The following is a 15,738-nucleotide window of genomic DNA, read 5'->3' on the forward strand; positions in this document are numbered from 1 at the left end:
CAATCAATCAGTCGTATTTATTGAGCGCTTACTGTGTGCAGAGCACTGCACTAAGAGCTTGGGAAGTACAAGGTGATCAGGTTGTCCTACGTGGGGCTCACAGTCTTCATCCCTGTTTTGCAGATGAGGGAACTGAAGCCCAGAGAAGTGAAGTGACCCGCCCAAAGTCACTCAGCTGGCAATTGGCAGAGCGGGATTTGAACCCATGACCTCGGGTTCTGACGATTTTGACGGCTGTCTGCATATTTTGTTTGGTCGCCCGTCTCCCCCTTCTAGACTGTGAGCCCGTTGTCGGGTAGCGATCGTCTCTATCTGTGGCCGACTTGGACTTCCCAAGCGCTTAGTCCAGTGCTCTGCACACAGTCAGCGCTCAATAAATACGATTGAATGAATGAATGAAAGAAAGAGCCCGGGCTTGGGAGTCACAAGTCGTGGGTTCTAATTCCAGCTCTGCCACTTATCAGCTGTGTGGGACTTTGGGCAAACTTCCGTATGCCTCAGTGACCTCATCTGTTAAATGGGGATTAAGACTGAGCCCCACATGGGACAACCTGATCATCATCATCAATCGTATTTATTGAGCACTTACTGTGTGCAGAGCACTGTACTAAGCGCTTGGGAAGTCCAAATTGGCAACATCTAGAGACAGTCCCTACCCAACAGTGGGCTCACAGTCTAAAAGGGGGAGACAAAACCAAACATACTAACAAAATAAAATAAATAGAATAGATATGTGCAAGTAAAATAAATAGAGTAATAAATATGTACATCATCATCAATCGTATTTATTGAGCGTTTACTATGCGCAGAGCACTGTACTAAGCGCTTGGGAAGTGCAAATTGGCAACATATAGAGACAGTCCCTACCCAACAGTGGGCTCACAGTCTAAAAGGGGGAGACGAAACCAAGCATACTAACAAAATAAAATAAATAGAATAGATATGTACAAGTAAAATAAATAAATAAATAGAGTAATAAATATGTACATCATCATCAATCGTATTTATTGAGCGCTTACTATGTGCAGAGCACTGTACTAAGCGCTTGGGAAGTACAAATTGGCAACATATAGAGACAGTCCCTACCCAACAGTGGGCTCACAGTCTAAAAGTGGGAGACAAAACCAAACATACTAACAAAATAAAATAAATAGAATAGATATGTACAAGTAAAATAAATAAATAGAGTACATCATCATCAATCGTATTTATTGAGCGCTTACTATGTGCAGAGCACTGTACTAAGCGCTTGGGAAGTACAAATTGGCAACATATAGAGACAGTCCCTACCCAACAGTGGGCTTACAGTCTAAAAGGGGGAGACAAAACCAAACATACTAACAAAATAAAATAGAATAGATATGTACAAGTAAAATAAATAAATAAATAAATAGAGTACATCATCATCAATCGTATTTATTGAGCGCTTACTATGTGCAGAGCACTGTACTAAGCGCTTGGGAAGTACAAATTGGCAACATATAGAGACGGTCCCCACCCAACAGTGGGCTCACAGTCTAAAAGACTGTGTACATGCATAAATACAGGTGCTGTGGGGAAGGGAAGGAGGTAAGATGGGGGGATGGAGAGGGGGACGATGACCTTGCATCTACGCCAGCGCTTGGCACATAGTAAGCGCTCAAGAAATACCATCATCATGATGCGCGTGCACCCCGCATCCCTCCCTCTTCCTTGTAGATTTGTGACGACATTAAAGCCAAGCTGACTTCCCTGAAGGAAGTTCCCAACCGCATCGAGTGTCCCCTCATTTACCACCTGGACGTGGGGGCCATGTACCCCAACATCATCCTCACGAACCGGCTGCAGGTGAGAGGGCGATTCCGGGACCCCCGCTTCCCGCGGCGGACGTGGAATGGGCCCCGCCCCGACCCCCCGCTCCCCCCCGCGTCTCTCTCCTCCAGCCGTCTGCCATGGTGGACGAGGCCACGTGCGCCGCCTGTGATTTTAACAAGCCGGGGGCAAACTGCCAGCGGAAGATGGCCTGGCAGTGGAGAGGGGAGTTCAGTGAGTGTCGCTCGGTCGGGGGCTACCGGTTAAGCGCGCGGACGGAACCGACGGTCCCCCGGAAACCCCCCCACGTGTCCCCCTCCCTCCTCAGTGCCGGCCAGCCGGAGCGAGTATCACCGGATCCAGCAGCAGCTGGAGTCGGAGAAGTTCCCCCCGCTCTTCCCGGACCGACCCGCCCGGGCGTTCCACGAGCTGTCCCGAGAGGAACAGGCCAAGTACGAGAAGAAGCGGTTGGCGGGTGAGTGAGTGGTCGGAGCCGGGGGGCTCGGGACCCCCGCGGTTCCTTCCCTCCCCTCCCCGAGGCAGGCGGTTGCGCGGAGTGCTTCTCTGTGCCTCGGTTTCCCCTTATGTGAAACGGGAAGTCGGTGCCTTTTCTCCCTCCTACTCGGACTGGGGAAGCAGTGTGGCACAGTGGAAACAGCCCGGGCTTTGGAGTCCGAGGTCATGGATTCAAATCCCCGCTCCGCCACTTGTCAGCTGTGTGACCTTGGGCAAGTCACTTAAATTCTCTGGGCCTCAGTGACCTCATCTGTAAAATAGGGATTAAGACTGTGAGCCCCATGTGGGACAACTTGATCACCTTGTATCCAGCGCTCTGCACATAATAAGCGCTTAACAAATGCCATCGTTATTTATTTATTTTACTTGTACATATCTATTCTGTTTATTTTATTTTGTTAGTGTGTTTGGTTTTGTTCTCTGTCTTCCCCTTTTAGACTGTGAGCCCACTGTTGGGTAGGGACTGTCTCTAGATGTTGCCAATTTGTACTTCCCAAGCGCTTAGTACAGTGCTCTGCACATAGTAAGCGCTCAATAAATACGATTGATGATCATCATTATTATTATTATTATTATTCTCTAGGCCTCAGTTACCTCATCTGGAAAATGAGGATTAAGACTGTGGAGGCCCACATGGGACAACCTGATCACCTTGTAACCTCCCCAGAGCTTAGAACAGTGCTTTGCACATAGTAAGCGCTTAACAAATACCAGAATTATTATTATTATGGCTCAGCGGAAAGAGCCCAGCCTTTGGAGTCAGAGGTCACGGGTTCAAATGTCCGCCAATTGTCAGCTGGGTGACTTTGGGCAAGTCACTTCACTTCTCTGGGCCTCAGTTCCCTCATCTGGAAAATGAGGATTAAGACTGTGAGGACCGCATGGGACAACCTGATCACCTTGTAACCTCCCCAGAGCTTAGAACAGTGCTTTGCACATAGTAAGCGCTTAACAAATACCAAAATTATTATTATTATTATTATTATTATTATTATGGCACAGTGGAAAGAGCCCGGGCATTGGAGTCGGAGGTCATGGGTTGAAATCCCGGCTCCGCCACTTGTCAGCTGTGTGACCTTGGGCAAGTCACTTAAATTCTCTGGGCCTCAGTTACCTCATCTGTAAAATGGGGATTAAGACTGTGAGCCCCATGTGGGACAACTTGATCACCTTGTATCCAGCGCTTAGAACAGTGCTCTGCACATAGTAAGCGCTTAACAAATGCCATCATTATTATTATTATTATTCTCTGGGCCTCAGTTACCTCATCTGGAAAATGAGGATTAAGACTGTGGAGGCCCACATGGGACAACTTGATCACTTTGTAACCTCCCCAGAGCTTAGAACAGTGCTCTGCACATAGTAAGCGCTTAACAAATACCAAAATTATTATTATTATGGCTCAGCGGAAAGAGCCCAGGCTTTGGAGGCAGAGGTCATGGGTTCAAATGTCCGCCAGTTGTCAGCTGGGTGACTTTGGGCAAGTCACTTCACTTCTCTGGGCCTCAGTTCCCTCATCTGGAAAATGAGGATTAAGACTGTGAGACCCACATGGGACAACCCGATCACCTTGTAACCTCCCCAGAGCTTAGAACAGTGCTTTGCACATAGTAAGCGCTTAACAAATACCAAAATTATTATTATTATGGCTCAGCGGAAAGAGCCCGGGCTTTGGAGTCAGAGGTCACGGGTTCAAATGTCCACCAATTGTCAGCTGGGTGACTTTGGGCAAGTCACTTCACTTCTCCGGGCCTCGGCTCACTCTTAATCCCCACTTTACAGGTGAGGAAACCGAGCCCCCGAGAAGTTAAGCGCTGTCCTCTGTAGCCCTTAGACTGTGAGCCCCCCGTGTGGGACGGGGCCGGGGGACTCTCCGATCTGCCCGTACTTGGTCGGAGTAATCCCTCAACCGAGACCTTTTTCCTTTCTCCTTCCTTCCTCCTTCCCCATCTCCTTCCCTCCTCCCTTCCCATCTCCTTCCATCCTCCTCTCCTTTCTCCTTCCTTCCTCCTTCCCCATCTCCTTCCCCCCTCCTTTCCCATCTCCTTTCCTCCTCCTTTCCCATCTCCTTCCCCCCTCCTTTCCTCCTCCTTCCCCTCCTCCTTCCCTCCTTTCCCATCTCTTTTAGACTGTGAGCCCACTGTTGGGTAGGATTGTCTCTATACGTTGCCAACTTGTACTTCCCAATCAATCAATCAATCAATCGTATTTATTGAGCGCTTACTGTGTGCAGAGCACTGTACTAAGCGCTTGGGAAGTACAAATTGGCAAAACATAGAGACAGTCCCTACCCAACAGTGGGCTCACAGTCTAAAAGGGGGAGACAGAGAACAGAACCAAACATACCAACAAAATAAAATAAATAGGATAGAAATGTACAAGCAAAATAAATAAATAAATAAAGTAATAAATATGTACAACCATATATACATATATACAGGGGCTGTGGGGAAGGGAAGGAGGTAAGATGGGGGGATGGAGGGGGGACGAGGGGGAGAGGAAGGAAGGGGCTCAGTCTGGGAAGGCCTCCTGGAGGAGGTGAGCTCTCAGCAGGGTCTTGAAGGGAGGAAGAGAGCGAGCTTGGTGGATGGGCAGAGGGATTGGGGGCATTCCAGGCCCGGGGGATGACGTGGGCCGGGGGTCGATGGCGGGACAGGTGAGAACGAGGTACAGTGAGGAGATTAGCGGTGGAGGAGTGGAGGGTGTGGGCTGGGCAGTAGAAGGAGAGAAGGGAGGTGAGGTAGGAGGGGGCGAGGGGATGGACAGCCTGGAAGCCCAGGGTGAGGAGTTTCTGCCTGATGCGCAGATTGATTGGCAGCCATTGGAGGTTTTTGAGGAGGGGAGTAATATGCCCAAAGCGTTTCTCTGGGCACATCCCAAGCGCTTAGTACAGTGCTCTGCACACAGTAAGCGCTCAATAAATACGATTGATGATGATGATGAGACCGACTTGCGCCTTTGTCTCTGCCCCGTTGAGATTACTGCCGGAAAGCCTACAAGAAGATCCACATCACGAAGGTGGAGGAGCGCCTCACCACCATCTGCCAGAGGGAGAACTCCTTCTACGTGGACACGGTGCGAGCCTTCCGGGACCGGCGCTACGAGTTCAAGGGACTTCACAAGGTACTTAGGAGGAGGGGACCCATCCGGGTGGGAAGACCCCGGACACAGCTGCCATTTCATTCATTCATTCAGTCATATTTATTGAGCGCTTACTGTGTGCAGAGCACCATGCTAAGCGCTTGGGAAGTCCAAGTTGGCAACATAGAGCGACGGTCCCTACCCAACAGCGGGCTCACAGTCTAAAAGGGGGAGACAGACGACAAAACAGACCGTATTAACAAAATAAAATAAAGAGAATATGTCCAAATAAAATAGAGTGATAAATACGTACAAACATATATAAAGGTGTTGTGGGGAGGGGAAGGAGGGGGCTCATTCATTCATTCATTCAATTGTATTTCTTCATTCATGCCATTTGTTTATTGAGAAGCAGCCCGGCTTCGGGGAGAGAACACAGGCCTTCTAGATTGTGAGCCCGTTGTCATGTGGGGACCATCTCCATATATTGCCGACTTGGACTTCCCAAGCGCTTAGCACAGTGCTCAGCGCCCAGTAAGCGCTCCCTAAATACGATGGAATGAATGAATCTACAATTCTGTTTATCTGTTCTGATGGTATTGACACCTGTCTCCATGTTTTGCTTTGTTGTCTGTCTCCCCCTTATAGATTGTGAGCCCGTTGTTGGCTAGGGATCGTCTCTATACATTGCCGTCTTGGACTTCCCAAGCGCTTAGTACAGTGCTCTGCACCCAGTAAGCGCTCCCTAAATATGATGGAATGAATGAATCTATAATTCTGTTGATCTATTCTGATGGTTTGGCACCTGTCTACATGTTTAGTTTTGTTGTCTGTCTCTTCCTTCTACACTGTGGACCTGTTGTTGGGTAGGGACTGTCTCTAGATGTTGCCAACCTGGACTTCCCAAGCGCTTAGTACAGTGCTCTGCACACAGGAAGCGCTCAATAAATACGATTGATTGGTATTGGCACATGTCTACATGTTTTGTTTTGTCTGTCTCCCACTTCTAGACTGTGGGCCCATAATTGGGTAGGGACCGTCTCTATATGTTGCCGACTTGGACTTCTCAAGCGCTTAGTACAGTGCTCTGCACACAGTAAGCACTCCCTAAATACGATGGAATGAATGAATCTATAATTCTATTTATATATTCTGATGGTAGTGACACCTGTCCACATGTTTTGTTTTGTTGTCTGTCTCCCCCTTCTAGACTGTGAGCCCGCTGTTGGGTAAGGACTGTCTCTATATGTTGCCAACTTGGACTTCCCAAGTGCTTAGTCCAGTGCTCTGCACACCAGAAGCGCTCAATAAATGCGATGGAATGAATGAATGGACAGGCCTGGGCGTCAGAAGGTCATGGATTCTAATCCCGGCTCTGCCACTTGGCTGCTGTGTGACCTTGGACAAGTCACTTCACCTCTCTGGGCTTCAGATTCCTAATCCGTAAAGTGGGGATTGAGACTGCGAGCCCCACGTGGGCTCATTCATTCAGTCTTATTTCTTGAGCGCTCGAATCCGCCCCAGCTCTTAGTACAGCGCCCGGCACACAGCAAGCACTAAGCAAATAACATAATTATGCATTAGTATTATTATTATTTAGTTTATTTAGTCATTCATTCTTCTTGTCTGTATTTACATCTATCTCCCCCTCTAGAATGTTAGCTTGTTGTAGGCCGGGAATGTGTCTGGTATTTTGTTATTTTATACTCTCCCAAGCCGTTAGTACGGTGTTCTGCCCACAGTAAGTGCTCAGTAAATACAATTAATTGACCGACCGATCCTGTGTGATAGACCACCACTATCCCCACCTTCAAAAGGAACGTGGCTCCGTGGAAAGACCACGGGCTTGGGAGTCGGAGGCTGTCGGGTAGGGACCGTCTCTAGATGTTGCCAACCTGTACTTCCCAAGCGCTTAGTCCAGTGCTCTGCACTCAGTAAGCGCTCAATAAGTACGATTGAATGAATGAAAGAAAACTTTATAGCCTTTTATCTCTTGAAGTCTTCATTGTGGGTGACAATTTGAGAAGGATACGATTGATGATGATGATGAGAAGGAGGCATAGGGAGAGGATACTTTTATCCGATGACCTAGTCAGACATGCAGCCTTTGAGTGATTCTTTCTTATAGCGGCCCTTAAAAGGGAATTTTCATTTTGGGCAGTGAACTTTTTATGTTATTTTATGATATTTGTTAAGCGCTTATCGTGTGTTCTCTAAGTGCCAGGTTAGATAATAGGCTCAGTGGAGAGAGCCCGGGCTTTGGAGTCAGAGGTCACGGGTTCAAATTCCGGCTCCGCCACTTGTCAGCTGGGTAAGTTTGGGCAAGTCACTTGGCTTCTCTGTGCCTCAGTTCCCTCATCTGTAAAATGGGGATAAAGACTGTGAGCCCCACGTGGGACAACCCGATCTCGTATCCTCCCCAGCACTTAGAACAGTGCTCTGCACGTAGTAAGGGCTTAACAAATACCATCAGACTGTCTCTATGTGTTGCCAATTTGTACTTCCCAAGCGCTTAGTACAGTGCTCTGCACATAGTAAGCGCTCAATAAATACGATTGATTGATTGATTGATTGATTATTATTATTATTACATATTTTTTACTCTACTTTACTTGTGCATATTTATTCTATTTATTTTATTTTGTTAATATGTTTTGTTTTGTTGTCTGTCTCCCCCTTCTAGACTGTGAGCCTGCTGTTGAGTAGGGACCGTCTCTATATGTTGCCAACTTGGACTTCCCAAGCGCTTAGTACAGTGCTATGCACACAGTAAGCGCTCAATAAATACAATTGAATGAATGAATGAATGAATGGGTTCTAATCCTGTCTCTGCCTCTTGTCAGCTGTGAGACTTTGGGCAAGTCACTTCACTTCTCTGGGCCTCAGTGACCTCATCTGGAAAATGGGGATTAAGACTGTGAGCCCCCGTAGGACAATCTGATCACCTTGTATCTCCCCCCACAAGCATTTAGACCAGTGCTTTGCACACAGTAAGTGCTTAACAAATACCATCATCATTATCGGAGAAGCAGCGGGGCTCAGTGGAAAGAGCCCAGGCTTTGGAGCCAGAGGTCACGGGTTCAAATCCCGGCTCCGCCAATTGGCGGCTGTGTGACCTTGGGCAAGTCACTTCGCTTCTCTGGGCCTCAGTGACCTCGTCTGGAAAATGGGGATCATCATCATCATCATCAATCGTATTTATTGAGCGCTTACTGTGTGCAGAGCACTGTGCTAAGCGCTTGGGAAGTACAAGTTGGCAACATATAGAGACGGTCCCTACCCAGTCTAAAAGGGGGAGACTGTGAGCCCCCGTGGGACAACCTGATCACCTTGTAACCTCCCCAGCGCTTAGAACAGTGCTTGGCACATAGTAAGCGCTTAATAAACGCCATTATTATTATTATTATTATTATTGTTCAGAAGCCTCCTATGATCCCATATCCTCCAAGAGCTCTCCCTCGACTTAGCCCTCAATCCCCCAGTACCCTCTCCCTCCTGCATCGTCTGTGCACTTGGATTTGTATCCATGAAGCTCTTCATTCATTCATTGTCATATATATTGAGCGCTTACTGTGTGCTAAGCACTTGGGAGAGTACAGTACTACAATAAACAGACACATTCCCTGCCCACGAGGAGCTACCTCCTTCCCTTCCCCACAGCACCTGTATATACGTATATATGTTTGTACATATTTATTACTCTATTTATTTATTTATTTTATTTGTACATATCTATTCTATTTATTTTATTTTGTTAGTATGTTTGGTTTTGTTCTCTGTCTCCCCCTTTTAGACTGTGAGCCCACTGCTGGGTAGGGACTGTCTCTAGATGTTGCCAATTTGTACTTCCCAAGCGCTTAGTACAGTGCTCTGCACATAGTAAGCGCTCAATAAATACGATTGATGAAAGGGCGATATTCACCCCACCCTCAGACTCCTAGGTCACATAGACGTATCCTTATATCCTGCCATTTCTCCCATATGTCTCTATATGTTGCCAACTTGTACTTCCGAAGCGCTTAGTACAGTGCTCTGCACACAGTAAGCGCTCAATAAATACGATTGATTGATCTGTCAACTCCTTAATAATAATAATGGCATTTATTAAGTGCTTACTATGTGTGAAGCACTGTTCTAAGCGCTGGATCCCTCCTTGTGGGCAGGGCTCATGTCTACCAGCTGTATTATATTCTCTCCCAAATAATAATAATAGTAATAATCGACATTTGTTAAGCGCTTGCTATGTGCAAAGCACTGTTCTAAGCGCTGGGGAGGATACAGGGTGATCAGGTTGTCCCATGTGGGGCTCACAGTCTTAATCCCCATTTTCCAGATGAGGCAACTGAGGCCCAGAGAAGTTAAGCGACTTGCCCAAGATCACACAGCAGACATGTGGTGGAGTCGGGGATTCGAACCCATGACCTCTGACTCCAAAGCCCGTGCTCTTTGCACTGAGCCACGCTGCTTCTCTAACCCATAGTGCAGTGCTCTGTACACAATAAGCGCTCAGTAAATACCCTTGATTGATGGGTTTTAGTTTCAACCTTAGTGGGTCGTTGAGTTCAGTCACCATCTCCCTCATCACTGGTATTGACGGTATTGAGAAGCAGCGGGGCTCAGTGGAAAGAGTATGGGCTTCGGAGTCAGAGGTCATGGGTTCAAATCCCGCCTCCGCCCATTCGTTCATTGTCATATTTATTGAGCGCTCACTGTGTGCAGAGCACTGTACTAAGCGCTTGGGAGGTACAAGTTGGCAACATATAGCGGCGGTCCCTACCCAAAAGCGGGCTCACCGTCTAGAGGGGGGAGAATTGTCAGCTGTGTGACTTTGGGCAAGTCACTTCACTTCTCTGGGCCTCAGTTCCCTCATCTGTAAAATGGGGATGAAGACTGTGAGCCCCCCGTGGGACAACCGGATCACTTTATATCCTCCCCAGCGCTTCAAACAGTGCTTTGCACATAGTAAGCGCTTAACAAATGCCATCATTATTATTACTAAGCATTTGGGGAGAGCACAGTACACTTCAAGTGAGATCCCGATGGCCTGCAGGAATGGCAAATGAGGGGTTGGGAAATCCCTTTCTGGGAGATTTTCTTCTTGAACTTTTAACAACAAGAATAATAACAACCGTAATAATTATGCCACTAATAATTGCGGTATTTGTTAAGCAGTAACAAACAATTGCGGTATTTAAGTATTTGTTAAGCATTTACTGTGTACCAAGCACTGTACTAAGTACCAGTACCAGAGAAGCAGCGTCACTCAGTGGAAAAGAGCATGGGCTTTGGAGTCAGAGGTCATGGGTTCAAATCCCGGCTCCGCCACTTGTCAGCTGGGTGACTTTGGGCAAGTCACTTCTCTGGGCCTCAGTTCCCTCATCTGGAAAATGGGGATTAAGACTGTGAGACCCCCGTGGGACACCCTTGTAGCCTCCCCAGCACTTAGAACATTGCTTTGCACGTAGTAAGCGCCTAATAAATGCCATTATAAGCGCTTAGTACAGTGCTGTGCACACAGTAAGCGCTCAAATACGATTGATGATGATGACTTTGGGCAAGTCACTTAACTTCTCTGGGCCTCAGTTCCCTCATCTGGAAAATGGGGATGAAGACTGTGAGCCCCCCGTGGGACAACCTGATCACCTTATATCCTCCCCAGCGCTTAGAACAGTGCTTTGCACATAGTAAGCGCTTAACAAATGCCATCATTATTATTACTAAGCATTTGGGGAGAGCACAGTACACTTCAAGTGAGATCCTGATGGCCTGCAGAAATGGCAAATGAGGGGTTGGGAAATCCCTTTCTGGGAGATTTTCTCCTTGAACTTTTAACAGCAAGAATAATAACAACAGTAATAATAATGCCACTAGTAATTGCGGTATTTGTTCAGCATTTACTGTGTGCCAAGCACTGTACTAAGTACCAGAGTGGCTACAAGATGATGAAGTCAGAAACGGTCCCTGTCCAACATGGGGCTCACAGTCTGTCGGAGGGAGGAAAAGGGATTGAATCTCCTTTTGCCAGTGAGGAAAACCTGAGGCTTTTAGCTTTGGACGGTGAATGGACAGTGGGGTGTGAGATGGATCCTCTTCAGGGATAATAATAATAATAATGATGGGATTTATTAAGCGCTTACTATGTGCAAAGCACCGTTCTAAGCGCTGGGGGGTTACAAGGTGATCAGATTGTCCCACGGGGGGCTCACAGTCAACCCCCATTTTACAGATGAGGGAACTGAGGCCCAGAGGAGTTAAGGGACTTGCCCAAGGTCACCCAGCTGACAATTGGCAGAGCCGGGATTTGAACCCACGACCACTGACTCCAAAGCCCGGGCTCTTTCCACTGAGCCACGCTGCTTCGAACTATAAAAGAACTATTTAAGTTCAAGGCAGTGTTATCGGAGCAGACTTTTTACTCAACATTGACAGTCAATCAGCCGGTGATATTTCCTGGGCGCTTACCGAGTGCGGAGCACTGTACTAAGGGCTTGAGAGAGTACGATGTAACAGAGTTGGGAGACAGAATTCGTGCGTTCAAGGAGCTTACAATCTAGGAATAGCGGTAATAATAATTGTTGTTGGGCGTCTAAAGGGTGCAGTGAACCCTGTTTGGGACAATATCTCAGAAACCCATGACACATTCCCCTCCCACAAGAATAGTAATAATAATAATGATGCCATTTATTAAGCGCTTACTATGTGCAAATCACTGTTCTAAGCACTGGGGAGGTTACAAGGTGATCGGGTTGTCCCACGTGGGGCTCACAGTCTCAACCCCCATTTTACAGATGAGGGAACTGAGGCCCAGAGAAGTTAAGTGACTTGCCCAAGGTCACACAGCTGACAATTGGCAGGGCCGGGATTTGAACCCACGACCACTGACTCCAAAGCCCGGACTCTTTCCACTGAGCCACGCTGCTTCGAACTATAAAAGAACTATTTAAGTTCAAGGCAGTGTTATCGGAGCAGACTTTTTACTCAACATTGACAGTCAATCAGCCGGTGATATTTCCTGGGCGCTTACCGAGTGCGGAGCACTGTACTAAGGGCTTGAGAGAGTACGATGTAACAGAGTTGGGAGACAGAATTCGTGCGTTCAAGGAGCTTACAATCTAGGAATAGCGGTAATAATAATTGTTGTTGGGCGTCTAAAGGGTGCAGTGAACCCTGTTTGGGACAATATCTCAGAAACCCATGACACATTCCCCTCCCACAAGAATAGTAATAATAATAATGATGCCATTTATTAAGCGCTTACTATGTGCAAATCACTGTTCTAAGCGCTGGGGAGGTTACAAGGTGATCGGGTTGTCCCACGTGGGGCTCACAGTCTCAACCCCCATTTTACAGATGAGGGAACTGAGGCCCAGAGAAGTTAAGTGACTTGCCCAAGGTCACACAGCTGACAATTGGCAGGGCCGGGATTTGAACCCACGACCACTGACTCCAAAGCCCGGACTCTTTCCACTGAGCCACGCTGCTTCGAACCATAAAAGAACTATTTAAGTTCAAGGCCTGTTTGGGACAATATCTCAGAAACCCATGACACATTCCCCTCCCACAAGAATAATAATAATAATAATGGCATTTATTAAGCGCTGAGAGAATTAGCGTGGCTCAGTGGAAAGAGCCCGGGCTTTGGAGTCAGAGGTCATGGGTTCGAATCCCGACTCTGCCACATGTCTGCTGGGTGACCTTGGGCAAGTCACTTAACTTCTCCGAGCCTCAGTTACCTCATCTGTAAAATGGGGATTAAGACTGTGAGCCCCACGTGGGACAATTTGATCACCACGTATCCCCCCCAGTGCTTAGAACAGTGCTCTGCACATAGTAAGCACTTAACAAATGCCATAAAAAAAAACCAAACCCCATTTTACAGATGAGGTAACTGAGGCACAGAGAAGTTAAGTGACTTGCCCAAAGTCACACAGCTGACAATTGGCGGAGCCAGGGTTTGAACCCATGACCTTTGACTCCAAAGCCCGTGCTCTTCTCCACTGAGCCACGCTGCTTCTCTTACACTCTTAAAAAGCAGCAGAGGACTGGAGAGTTAGAGGATCCGGGTTCTAATCCCACCTCTGCCTCTTACCTGCTGTGTTGATCCGGTCACTTCATTTTTCTGGGCCTCAGTGTCCTCATCTGCAAAATGGGAATTAAATCCCGCTCCCTCCTATTCAGACTGCCAGCCCCATGTTGGACAGGGATTGGGTCCAGTATGTGTATCTTGCGTCTATCCCAGCTCTTAGTGTAGCGTTTGGTATATAGCAAGTGCTCAGCAAAGGCTATTTTTTAAAAATAAGTGCCAACGTGCTCCTCGATTGGCCGACCCCGGCCTTTCGGGGATGTCCCGGCGGTTCGTGGATGTGGAAAATCGGACTTAAAAGGCTTCCCGGCGGTCCGTGAATGTGGAAAATCGGACTTAAAAGTCCGGGCTCAGGGCGCCTCTCTCTCTCTCTCGTGCGTCCAAGGTGTGGAAGAAAAAGCTGTCCGCAGCCACGGAGTCAGGAGACGCGGCCGAAGTGAAGCGCTGTAAGAACATGGAGATTTTGTACGACTCCCTGCAGCTGGCCCACAAGTGCATCCTCAACTCCTTCTACGGCTACGTCATGCGCAAAGGGTGAGTATGCAGACCTGCCTGCGGTTATCCGCCCCAGGGATCGGAGGGACTATTCCCCTGCCTGCTTTTCCCTGCTGAGGCATTTGAGGATCTGGCTCCTTTAAATACTTGATATTCACCCCCCACCCTTAGCTCCACAACATTTACCACCATTTGACTGTAAAATGGTCCGCCCCCTCCCCCCCCCTCCTTACCTCCTTCCCTTCCCCACAGCACCTGTATATATGTATGTCTTCCCTCCCACACCCTGCCCTCTCCCTGACTTTCCCATCTCTGTTGACGGCACTACCATCCTTCCCGTCTCACAAGCCCGCAACCTTGGTGTCATCCTCAGCTCAGCTCTCTCATTCACCCCTCACATCCAAGCCGTCACCAAAACCTGCCGGTCTCAGCTCCGCAACATTGCCAAGATCCGCCCTTTCCTCTCCATCCCAACCGCTCCCCTGCTCGTTCAAGCTCTCATCCAATCCCGTCTGGACTACTGCATCAGCCTTCTCTCCGATCTCCCATCCTCGTGTCTCTCTCCACTTCAATCCATACTTCATGCTGCTGCCCGGATTGTCTTTGTCCAGAAACGCTCTGGGCATGTTACACCCCTCCTCAAAAATCTCCATTGGCTACCAATCAATCTGCGCATCAGGCAGAAACTCCTCACCCTGGGCTTCCAGGCTGTCCATCCATCCCCTGGCCCCCTCCTACCTCACCTCCCTTCTCTCCTTCTCCAGCCCAGCCCGCACCCTCCGCTCCTCCACCGCTAATCTCCTCACCGTTAGGCCTCGTTCTCGCCTGTCCCGCCATCGACCCCCGGCCCACGTCCTCCCCCGGGCCCGGAATGGCCTCCCTCTGCCCATCCACCAAGCTAGCTCTCTTCCTCCCTTCAAGGCCCTGCTGAGAGCTCACCTCCTCCAGGAGGCCTTCCCAGACTGAGCCCCTTCCTTCCTCTGCCCCTCGTCCCCCTCTCCATCCCCCCCCTTCTTACCTCCTTCCCTTCCCCATAGCACCTGTATGTATGTATATATGTTTGTACAGATTTATTACTCTATTTATTTATTTTACTTGTACATATCTATTCTATTTATTTTATTTTGTTAGTATGTTTGGTTTTGTTCTCTGTCTTCCCCTTTTAGACTGTGAGCCCACTGTTGGGTAGGGACTGTCTCTATATGTTGCCAATTTGTACTTCCCAAGCGCTTAGTACAGTGCTCTGAACATAGTAAGCGCTCAATAAATACAATTGATGACGATTGATGATGATGAGGGATGATTCCCCTGCCTGCTTTTCCCTGCGGAGGCATTTGAGTATCTGGCTCCACCACTTAGTACAGTGCTCTGCACACAGTAAGCACTCAATAAATACGATTGAATGAATGAATATGTTCCCTCTCCTCCTCCTCCCCATCCCCCACCGCCTTACCTCCTTCCCCTCCCCACAGCACCTGTATATCTGCATATGTTTGTACGTATTTATTACTCTATTTATTTATTTTACTTGTACATATTTATTCTATTTATTTTATCATCAATCGTATTCATTGAGCGCTTACTGTGTGCAGAGCACTGTACTAAGCGCTTGGGAAGTACAAGTTGGCAACATATAGAGACAGTCCCTACCCAACAGTGGGCTCACAGTCTAAAATTAACATATTTTGTTAATATGTTTGGTTTTGTTGTCTGTCTCCCCCTTCTAGACTGTGAGCCCACTGTTGGGTAGGGCCCATCTCTAGATGTTCCCC

The 15,738-nt window shown here is 48.0% G+C and overlaps 1 protein-coding gene across 1 annotated transcript in view; it reads left to right on the forward strand.

Annotated features, from left to right (window-relative positions):
- POLE (DNA polymerase epsilon, catalytic subunit) overlaps positions 1-15,738 on the forward strand; it is a 156,562-nt gene that overhangs the window by 51,092 nt on the left and 89,732 nt on the right. The window contains exons 17-21 of the mRNA XM_038762449.1: positions 1,699-1,827; positions 1,923-2,025; positions 2,120-2,266; positions 5,285-5,430; positions 13,857-14,005. Of these exons, the coding sequence (XP_038618377.1) occupies positions 1,699-1,827; positions 1,923-2,025; positions 2,120-2,266; positions 5,285-5,430; positions 13,857-14,005 (674 nt within the window). The remainder of the gene's footprint in view (positions 1-1,698; positions 1,828-1,922; positions 2,026-2,119; positions 2,267-5,284; positions 5,431-13,856; positions 14,006-15,738) is intronic.

The sequence above is a fragment of the Tachyglossus aculeatus genome, chromosome 21 (genome assembly GCF_015852505.1).
Source record: "Tachyglossus aculeatus isolate mTacAcu1 chromosome 21, mTacAcu1.pri, whole genome shotgun sequence".
NCBI classification, from domain to species: domain Eukaryota; kingdom Metazoa; phylum Chordata; class Mammalia; order Monotremata; family Tachyglossidae; genus Tachyglossus; species Tachyglossus aculeatus.